The sequence below is a fragment of the Dendrobium catenatum genome, unplaced genomic scaffold (assembly GCF_001605985.2).
Source record: "Dendrobium catenatum unplaced genomic scaffold, ASM160598v2 fragScaff_scaffold_841, whole genome shotgun sequence".
Lineage (NCBI taxonomy): Eukaryota > Viridiplantae > Streptophyta > Magnoliopsida > Asparagales > Orchidaceae > Dendrobium > Dendrobium catenatum.
This window is the reverse complement of record NW_021319303.1, coordinates 588,762-600,014: the sequence shown is the minus strand read 5'-3', so window position 1 is coordinate 600,014 and position 11,253 is coordinate 588,762. Positions and strand designations below refer to the sequence as shown.

General features: G+C 35.0%; 1 protein-coding gene across 6 annotated transcripts in view; it reads left to right on the top strand.

The window, feature by feature from the left end:
• Positions 1-1,879: 1,879 nt before the first annotated feature.
• Positions 1,880-11,253, top strand: part of LOC110111357 — a gene marked incomplete at its 3' end in the record, with an annotated part of 56,033 nt that continues 46,659 nt past the window's right edge. Inside the window, 6 exon segments of one of the 6 annotated variants that reach the window (XM_020843185.2) lie at positions 1,880-2,315; positions 9,180-9,242; positions 10,134-10,465; positions 10,595-10,691; positions 10,768-10,845; positions 10,919-10,978. In XM_020843185.2, coding sequence (XP_020698844.1) covers positions 2,115-2,315; positions 9,180-9,242; positions 10,134-10,465; positions 10,595-10,691; positions 10,768-10,845; positions 10,919-10,978 — 831 coding nt within the window. 6 annotated transcript variants of the gene reach the window in all.

The window sequence follows — 11,253 nt, the reverse complement described above, 5'->3', positions numbered from 1 at the left end:
TTCAAATTATAGCTTCGAGACATCAATGAAGAATTTTTTTGAACTTTATGTATAACAGAAAGATTGAGATTAAAGTTGGTATTATATATATAATATATGATTAATGGTTGTTATATGTGTTAAACTTATCTTATGTTGTACATAATTGTATAACACACATAAATATGCATGACCTCTATTTAATTAATGGTTGGACTGATCTTAGGATGCATCAAGAAACCTATAAACTTAGTGTTAACAATATTTTATGATAAAAATATTAAATTAGTAGCGATTATCATGGGTTAAATGTGAAGTACAAATTAGGGGTAATTTTAAAATCATTATTATAAGAGATGGTTCATGTCTAGTAGTTGAATATGAGATACTTGCTTTCCTCTTTATAGCTCTAAACATAAGGCTGCATAGAATTATGTGGAATAAACTAATAAAAATCCTCTCAACTACTATATTTACCATTGTATGATGAATTATGTCCTATAATAAACAAGTTAAGAGTTAATAATCCTCCATATAGATAAAAAATTACTGCCCATTGCTTTCCAACACAACAATCTGGTTTCTTTCTTCCTAAAGAACTCAACACATCTTCTCACATGCATTGATATGACCTCATAAGCATAGACGTGTGGTGATATTATATATACAATTGAAAGCATTTCAAATATATCATTAAAAGATGATTAAATTGGAATTAATTTATTTGAATTAGTAGTAAAATTTGGATGAGTTATTATAGTAGTAGTTAAATTATATTTATATTTTGATGGATACATTAACAAGCCTTACTAGATTTAAATGTTCGGATATTATTATTTGTTGACAAATATTATTGTAATAATACATTTTTTTAATTGAAAGCATTTCTAAATTTGTAGCCCTCAGCTCATTTTATTGGGTTTCTATGATTTCTATTTTGGGTTTGGTGCACTGGCTGTCTCTTGAGAAACTAATGTTCTCCTCCCACGCCACTGGTCAATAATTCCTTCCCTAGTGATGTTGATGTTGCATGTGAGGTTTCCTTGCAATGTCTTACCCAATTAAACACAAACTCCTATTCTACTCACACAATGTCGGTTTGTGGTGCCTTTGAAGCAATGTCTAGGACACACCGTGCAATCCCACGATGCCTTCCTAATAATGTCATGATCATAGGGGTGGTCTTACGTTTCAAACATCGTTAGTTCACAATGCCTTTTTAGCAATGTTGAGATCGCACACCGATTACCCCAAAATTCCTTCCTTAACAATGTTAAGGTCGCATAGTAATTGCCTAGTGATGCCTTCTATAGCAAGCTCTTGCTATGGATTACTCTTGTTAGAACTCTCGAGATATCTATCCCCAACAAGTTCAAACCTTTGAACTAGCACAAACAAAATTCAAACTTTTATTTAAACTAGGTTTCAAATTTTCTTTGAACCCCCATATTTGAACAAATTTTAGAAGTCAAATAAGTTCAAATTAATCTCATTCACGATGAAACTTAGAAAGTAGTTTGTTAATACAAGTGGGGATAATTTTATCAGAAAGCAAATTTTCAGACATATTTTTTCAAAGAAACAAACAACACCGATATTTACTCAATTGTGTGTATTATGAGATATATTGAATCATATAAATTAATTAAATATATGATTTAAAATTTTAAATATTTTATTAAGGTTTTCATATAAAAATGGTAATGAAAAAAACCTGTTGTTCTTATGATATTCCGATAAAAATTTTAATTGAAATGAGCTTTAAATTTTTATTTTAATTTAAAATAAATATAATATACATTATCTATGTAATATATTCATCTTATAATAAAATTTTAAAGATTAGGTTAATTTTACAATATTTTCTAAATAAAAAACAAAGAATTGAAGAGGTAGAACAAAATGCCTCTTTGCTCTGCGTTGATCACCGCGGCTTGCCAGAAACAAACACCCCATTTCTCCCTAGGATGAGGGAAGAAAAAACACACTTCTTTCCCTCGGCTCTCTCGAATTTCCCCCTCTCACAGTTTCCTCCCACTTTCCTCTCACGTCCGCCTCACGATTTTTGTTTCGGAGGAACCTAATTCCTGAATTGGATTCTCTTCCGTTGATAGCTCCAATCTGCAATCACTGATATGGGTGTGTACGACGGGAACCCGTCGAAGGATGCTGCCCCCGGTCTGGAACCACGGCCTATTTGGACCCCAGCCGCCGAGCCGGCCGCCGCTGGCCTCGCCGAACAGTTCTCGGCGCTAGGCATGGGCGATCCCTCTAAAGGCGGCCTTTTCCAAGTTATGAAGGCCATGGAGGACGCAGAGAGCACCATCAGGCAACAGGTAAGCTGTTTTCTCTTCGGGTTGTCACTAGCAGGCTGTATCGGCAAAAAAAATCACTAGTTTGTCACTTTTGGTTTCTCGAAGCCTACTTAGGAAATTTACGAATTAGTAATTGCTACCCTTCTTGTTACTTTGCTTCTTGGGGTGAAATGTAGCCGGAGTTTTAAAAGAGTTGGCGGTGATGGTAGTCAACGTCGAAGCTAGAGGTTGTTCTCCACACATCTTTTGGATTAGAGGCATCAGTATTTTTTTTTGCGAGAAAAGTATATTCTTCCAGACTGTGAACAAGTTTTATATTCAGTTAAAATTTGAATGGTGTCAATATAGGGTACTGCTAGGGTTTCCATGTTACAGTTGGCGAGTGGATTATACGGAATTACGGATCAAGTTGAAGAGTAGCTTAACGAAAATGTCCAATAGATTTGTGTATACATGGTAACCATGATTGATATTTTGTAAGTCAAAAAAAATTTTTTTCCCTCTTCTAATGATGGATATCTTATGTGATTTTGCATCTCAAATTCAATGAGGATTTATGAAAAGTATTGGTTTCTTTTGATATCTTCAGACAGGCTAGAAAGTGAGATTTCTGACGATGCTTTTAATTATATGTTTGAATAGGCTAAATATTATCACGGCCAAGACTCAACAGGCTTTGTAAAGAAATCAAATATTGTTTGTTTTCATTCTTAGTCTGACTGAACTCTGTATGAAGTGAACAACTTGATCCAGTGGTAAATCCATCTCTCTGCAATGCAGCAAACTGTTGTATGTTCATCTTTTCAGATGCCTATTAGCTGAAAATAGGGGGTATTGAACTATAATAGTAGAATATTAGCCAATTTTTTAATGTTTGACAACTAAAGTCAATAGCTTGCAAATTTTAATATCTGTTGGATAATAAATGGCATCTGCTTAATTATTTTTCATCTCCAGTCATTTTTTATCCATATATGTTAAAAAGGCAGGTCTTTGCGACTAGGAGATTTATTTCGAAGTTCCAAGATATTAGTAAGAGTAAATTTAATTTAATTTTATCTAGTACGAAAGCTAGAAACCGCTAGTCATCTAGTGGCAGTTACATGAGCTGCATGTTGACATGAAAAGCGAGGGAGCACATTGTACTTTACCAATAAATGGTTGGCAGAATAATATGCCTTTTGATAAAATGGTTTTATGGAACATTTGTTCTCCTGAACAATAGAGACTTTAGGAGAGACACTTTTAAGGAAAATATTCTTTTGTTGTTATATGTATTCCTCATATTCTTATCAGAAATTATGCCAGCCCAATTAATCAGCCAAATCAGCCTAACATTGGTAGCCTGACCCAACATCTTCTAGGTGAAATTAGAGCAGCATATTCACAAACTTAAATTTGACAAATTGACAAATGGACTTCAAGATGAATTAGAGATATCTAAAACATCATTGCATAATACACTTTATTTAGGAAGTTTTAATTGTACATGAGAGAAATTATTTTCAAAATTAACTAAAAAGCTAGTTTTACAAGGAGGGTAACTTCAATGTCTTACTCTATATTATGAAATTTTAAGATACTGGAAGTCACAATCCGTTTAAACTTATCTCATTGAACTGTCAAAGGCATGCATGCTTTCTTGACTATATAATTCGCTATCACACTCAGCTTACTGTATAACTTATCAACCAAATAATATGGAAATAATGATACGAAAAATGAAATTGTACTAGTACAAGCATAAGCTAGTTATGCTTTATCAATCCCTTGGTGTCAAAGGGCGAGTTCCTTTCTTTCTTTTCCCAAAAACAGTCTATCATTGGAGAAAGACTCTCCCGCGGCAAGGCCGTCCAGCTGCTTTCTTTATCTCGCTTGCCGCGTCTAGCTTCGGTGCCCCGGGGGTTAGACCGCTTGGGTGAGATTTTCTAGTTGAAGATGCAGTCAACGTTCTTCTCCCATTAGACTTGTACTTAGAGCGCCTTTTTTTGCTCTTTTTCCTTCCACATATCTGAAGATAACGATACCCCGCTTGACGTTTCTGGATCATATATATGGATCCCGCGCGCGAGTGGCAAGTACTTCGCTTCGTGGGCTCGATTCATTATGAATTCTACGTACTGCTCACATTTGTTGACATGCTGCTCTGCTTGCCTATACTCCATGGAAGCAGTTAGCTCCCCGAATCTCTGAGCTTCCTCTTCCAAATTCACATCATTTGGACCAGGTATGGTTCTTGTAATTTCGTGTTTGACGGGAGTCCAATTCGATTCGTCACTCGACCCCCTACATAGTTCTAGCCACTACTAGGTCCAACGTCGAGAATGAAAAAACAAAAGGCGCTAGAGAAAGGAGTACCTGGAACGTAAAGGAGGGTCTAAAACGGATTCGCTCAGAGCAGAGTAAGCCCTTCACACGCCAACAACTAGCTCTGGCTTTCATAGAGGGTAAGAGGAAATGGCAGGAAAGGTTGAAACTGACACTGGGAAGAACAAAAAAATGCATGCGCTTAGCGTTTTTCTGCGGGTGAAAAAAGAAAACTCACTCTTGTTTTTTAGAACGGAAGGAGAAAAGATTCCTCATATTAGGAGAGGAAGGGAAGCCCGCCTATCAGTCCAGTCCCCCTGAAAGTTTCAGTATTCCCTTTTCAGTTCCATTCCTGCGACTAAGAGCAGTTTCTTTTCTCTCTTTTTCGTAAAAGCAAGGCGCGTATAGCGTATAGATAGCAAGTTTTAGGGCTCGCCAGCTGCAGTCACTCTTCAAAAAGCAGTATCAGAATGAATTGTTCTTAGGGAGAAACCCTTCTTTTTCTCTTCTAGTTCTCTCTTTATTTGACAAGGGCGGAGAAGACCACTCAGAACAAGAAAAAAAGCATTTTCAAAAGGTTTTACTATCGCCTGCTATCGCGAGAACAGACTGCTATTGTTCGCCTATCTATTCTTTTTTTGTTTAGTGGCTCTTCAGTTTATTGTAAAAGTTTTGATGATGAGTAAATTTACACTTTTGGAAATGTACTACCGTCCGACTTTTCGTACCCGCCTCGTTAGATCGAGCATCCGGGACGGGTCGTGACATAGTGAGGATGGAGGATGAAGGAAGAACACCTTACTTGTCTCAAAAGAATTTTCACCTTTTCCATAGAAAAAGAAATTACCTTGCCCTTTGGCAATGAACAAAGATAATCAATTTGTAATTTTCAAGGTTTCATGTAGAGAGGCTATTAAGTTTCACTATCACAAGGTGATGATTTGTTTAGATGAACAGATGTATTAATTTCAAATCAGGTATGCAAGCATTTAAAAAAGGAACCACAAAATATGAGGGACACATAATGGGATTATATAGAAGTCTAATGGGTATTGCTTTGCACTTTGCATATGACACACAAATGACTTTTCAAATCAAAATAGGGTATTCCATGGATCTTTTTAGAGCAATTTAATAGAAAAACCTTTATTTATCTAATGGATTGACTTACATCTCCCAAAAAGAGCAGGTAATTATTAATTGAATAATATCTTGACATAAGGTCTTGCAATTTCATGAGTTTTTAATGGTATCAAATCTAACATTCTTAATGTTTAAAGTGTTAGAATTTTATTGGAAGAAAAGTTGTGCAAATATATTTGTTTTATTTGTTGACTTTTTGACTTTTTTTTTTTGGTGTGTTGTGTATGACATTTCATATGGTTGGACCGTTGGAGGTCTGAAGCGATTGAAGATATGAAATTATAGTATTTAAATAGTTATGGTAAACACATAATCATTTGTTGCAACGTTATGCAGTGGGTATCACTCTTTGTTGTATAAGAGGAATGCGAGTTGTGGTATCAGTTAGTTTGGACCTGTTTGAAATGGATTAATTTGATGAGGATGCAAAGAATAACAACTTGTTTATAAAATTTGAGCTGTTGGAAATTATTTCCTATATAATCCTTTATTAGTGGTGGCCATCTTTTTTGTTCTCTTCCTACATTTTATTGCCTTTTCCAATCAGAACGCTTAATTTTCTTTTACTTAGCTTGTAATATTGGTAGCCTTAAAGTTCAGGATGATGATGGTTTTGATGTCCTAAAATGGTCTCAATTTCATTATGGGTTAAACGGGGAGTGATTTTATCTTTAAAAAATTTGGCATAAAATCATTAGAACTACTTGTTTGTTCTGGTGACTAGCTCTTGTAAGTTTCAAATGTTGTCTAAGTTAATGATGCAAGCAAAAATTTGGGAAAAACCCCAAAATTTTGCAAGCAAAACACACGTTTCCTAGGATAAAAAAACACCAAAATATGAAAAATATGACAAACTACAACTTTTTATAAGATAAAGACTTATAAACTTTGATGCTTACAAACGACAAAATAAAGACACCTAAAGGAGCTTGCATTCATCGAGAAGAAAGATACAGGTGGGGTGGACACTTGTGGAGAGAAGAACGAGATAAGAAGTCCGAGACGAATGAGGAGAAGTTCGCAAGCTTTCCTAGAAGAAGAGAGGAATGGAATAAGCTCGCAAGCTTTTCCACGATGAAACCCGCAGGTTTAGGCTCCCAAAAGTTGCATCATATCATCTCTCTAAAACTCCCTAAACATCACATATATATAGGATAAAAGATGGAGCCAAACAGCCAACATCAACCTCCAACCAAACCAATTAGGTAAGGGGAAGAGGAAGGGCAATAGGCACCACAAACAGCTCCCAAAAATCAGCACAGGAAATGGGTAGGAGAAGCCACAGGAACACAGCCAGGGAGGGACCCGAAGAGCCAACACAGAAAACGGGTTGGAGAGGTCACGGGGAAACAGCTAGGGGGAGAAACCGAAAAGCCCACACAAGCACCCAGCAGACATTTCACGGGAACACGACAAAGAAGATACCAAAGAGACACAAGAAGGGGAAGAGAAAAGGGGCAATAATTCCACTCCAATAATGAGCTAAAGTTTTAGCTCAAGCATTTATGATCTAAAACCATGAAGATCTCAACATTTCAGCACACAACCAGAGCAGCCAAAGCCCAACCCAAGAGCAGCCAAGGCCCAAATCGAGAGACAACGACTTTCCTAATTGAATTAACTATGCAAAGTAATAGCAAGATGACAAAAATCTTAAGCAGCTTAGACTTTGTTGCTTCTTAGCAACACTACTGGAAATAGAAAAGACCTTTTAGACTTTAGTGAATATTTTCACTGTCAGAAGAGAAAGATTAGTACGTTCTTTGCTTGTATACAAGTTAATTTTATTGGAAAACTTGAATAAATCTCCTAGGAAATCTTGAAGATTAGCCTGCACGCATGATGCATGTACAAGAGTCCATGCCTTGTGTCTTTAGAAACATATTATGGGAAATACTGATCACACATGTTTACTTGAACAGTAGGCATTGTGGGCTCAATGTAGGGTTTAGAGTTTGCCAAGCTACTCTCCACATTAATACAAATATGATACCTTATTTTGTGTCGCAAATCACTCAACACTTTTGTCAATTTTGTTTTTCTATATTTTAAATTGCACTATTGTCCATAACAACTATTCATTGATTTTTTAGTTTTAATCACCCATGAAACAATTTGCATATGAGGATTCTTCTTTTTGAAACAACTTGCATGGCTTATTTCATTCTTTATGAGTTTTTTCTCAAATTTCATACCTTCCTATGAAAAGTCCATACATATATTAGCGCTGCTTTAACAGGAACATAGGTTTCGTTTGTAGCTACTTTCTTATTGCATTGCTTTTTAGACCTTTGTCACCCATACATTTTGTTATTGTTTTCTTGTTGCTTTTCATAAATTTTAGTGTTGAAAAGCTACTTTTGTGAACCATATATGTTGGAGTGTGGTCGCTATAAGAAGGCTTTTGTTCAATATTTAAAAAAATTTATGATACCAATAATTGTTTTCAGAGAAGCTCCTTTCCCCACAAATTTTCTATATCACCTTTACAAAAAGATTTACCCGTGCCATGAGGACTCTTAATCATGATGTTGGCCGAAATTTTTATTATTCCACTGTTCTGAGGCAATGAATTATCTCAGCTCTCTTTTATATAATTTAGTTGGAAATTGTCTTCTGGTTTTCTTCAAAATGTTTACCATCAGCTCTCTTATATAATTTCTGTGGTGGATAGCTGCTTTTGAGAACCATATTTGCTAGTGTAGTTGCTATAAGAAAACCTTTGTTTAATATCTAAAAAAAAATAATACCCATAACCATTTTTAGAGAAGTTTCTTTCGCCGCAAACTCCTCTAGAATCATCTTTACAAAAAGATTTGGCTACGCCATAAGGACCCTTAATCATGATGTTGGCCTAAATTTTTATTACTCAGTTGTTGTGAGGCAATCAATTATCTCAGCTCTCTTTTGTATATTTAGTTGGAAATTGTCTTCTGGCTTGCTTTAAGATGTTTACCATCAGAACAATTTACCTGACGATGTTAGGCAGTTAATCAATTTAACTAAATTGATATTTGTTTTGAAAAAAAAAAGATATTTGTTTTGAAAGTAGAAAAATAAACAAAGTCATTTAAGCATTTTTGATAGATTTCTTTTGAAGTATTAGACTGTTTTCAAGTACTTAAAATACTAATACTATATATTTTTGCTTTGTTTGATGAATTAGTAAAAAAACTTACATTAGTCTAAACTCTGAACTGTTTCCAAATCTCAAGGGATGTAGATTGACAAAGTCTGAAAGTTTGAATTTTTTTTTTCACTTGCCACAATTTTGGCATTTCTAGTAAATTCAGAAAAAAACTGTTCAATCTCTTATAATCAGACGATTAGCTTATTTCCCTATATTTGTTGCTTTAACTTAGAATTTCTCATTCATGTATTTAATGCAGGCTTTAGGATTGTATTTTAACTACAAATTACTTTTTGTTTCCGTAGTTGGATGACAATAATCACTTAAGAGAGCAACTTTTACAACGAACACGAGAGCTGGAGAAATATGTAAGCATGGACCCTTGCCTGTACCTTTCTTGCCCATCCCTTTGTGAACTTATACAAGTTTCCCGAATCTTTATAATGATGTTGACTTCTATTTTCTGAGGAAAATATGTTTTAACTTTTTCTTTACTCCCAGATGTTGCTCAGTATGCTCTTCATACTAAGTAACCTTCTTAAGTTCTTTGATAGATCTATGTAAATTAAAATTATGAAGTTCATTGAAGGTATCAACCATTTCATTTATATTTTTTAAATGTTTATTTATAGAATATACAGATTCTTGGGTGGTTGTTTTGGGAATTGGGATTCATAGTCGTTTTTCATAGTTTTGAGAGTTAGGATTCATATAGTCTTTTTTCCCTCACTCTCTTTCTATACAACTTCTAGCTTCTCAATTAATAGTTTTAATTGGTCACTCTCACTTCAGTCTGTACTCTGCATCTCATTTGTTGCAATAAAAGAAAATAATGCTAGTTTAGTTGTTAAACAGATTCCAGATAAGATAGAATAGTGATAGATGCACAATCGTTTAATACTTGTGATAGTGAATCATAGTTTTCCAAATCCTTGTATTCTAGATGACATTGAACATTTTATGAGGGTGCATAGATTTTCCAATTCTTGGTATTTAGAAATCAAGTCAGTAGAACCTTGGGAAATTGTTAATGAAATGCATTGATGTAAAGCTTGGGAATTTGTTAACGAGATGAGTTTCCCTTCACAGCAGATTTTTGTTGTATGGCGTCCAATATTTTCTTTTTTGTCAATCTTTAGTCTTAAAACAGCTATTTTAGGAATAAAGCATTTCTTTTCATTGGTGTTCTCAAATGATTATTATTCTAGTTGCACTTATTTGATTTCCTCCTTTTCTTTCTGGATTGTTATCTTCTTCAGAAATTAGAATCTGTGACTAGAGGCGCTTCTGCTGATGACTTGATAGATGAACCATCCTTGGGAATATATGAAGCTCATGCGACAAATTATTCAGTTGGAAATGAAGCAGACAAGGTGAAATTAATGAACCATGGGCCTTCAACAAATTCGGATGGTTTAGTAATTCCAAGAGATGGTATCCGAGGAAGTGATGGGCCTTTCTTACGACCTAACTCTAGAAACCATCAGTATTCTGAAGGCATCAAAGTGAATGGGAATTTGAAGGTCTCTGCTGGATTGCAGGGTGTTCCTGACAGTGCTGGTCAATCTCAGTTCTCGACACCATCTTCAAGGTCTATTTCTCCAAGCAGGTCATTGTTGCCATTTGTTGCGTCATTTCTTGTTTTATATGACCACGTATTTAATTGTGTGAGGAAAACGAAGACAACGTCCATTTTGATCCTTCAAATGTGTTTACTCAGGCATCGAAGGGAAGGAGAGTATGAACCACGGCTCAATTCAGCAGGGCATGGGCTGATGCCAGTTTCTGAAATGAACTCAAACGTACTCTGGAAACAGGTATTTTATGTCTATACTGTATTCCTGCTTCTTCAGTCACTAGGCTTTTAATGGAATGTTGGTAATCCCGCCATAGGATCTTATTATTAAGGTTAGAGAGCATGAAGAAGAGATTTCAATGTTAAGAAAACATCTTGCCGACTACTCAATGAAGGTAATTAAGCATATTGATGCCCTTCATTAAAATCTGGTTTTTCTTGACCTGGTGCCTGTGTTTTTTCTAATAGGAAACTCAAATGCACAATGAGAAGTATGTTCTAGAAAAGCGCATTGCTTATATGCGAATGGTAAAGGCTTCTAAAATTTGACTTGTTAATCTATTGTTGTTTCTGCATTCTTGCCATTCTATTATGATAAGTGTTAAATTTAGAGAATCGGGGAGGGAAAGGCTTAATTTTATTGCACAAAACTATCCCTATTTATAGATATATACAAGATATCTTAATAAAGAAAAAAATAATTACAAAATCATGTATAATTGCTTTAATATAATCATTCCTAAATCAGCTAACTAAATATGGAAGGAGGTCGACGTGATCTAGGTGAGCCTTCCACTGATTCC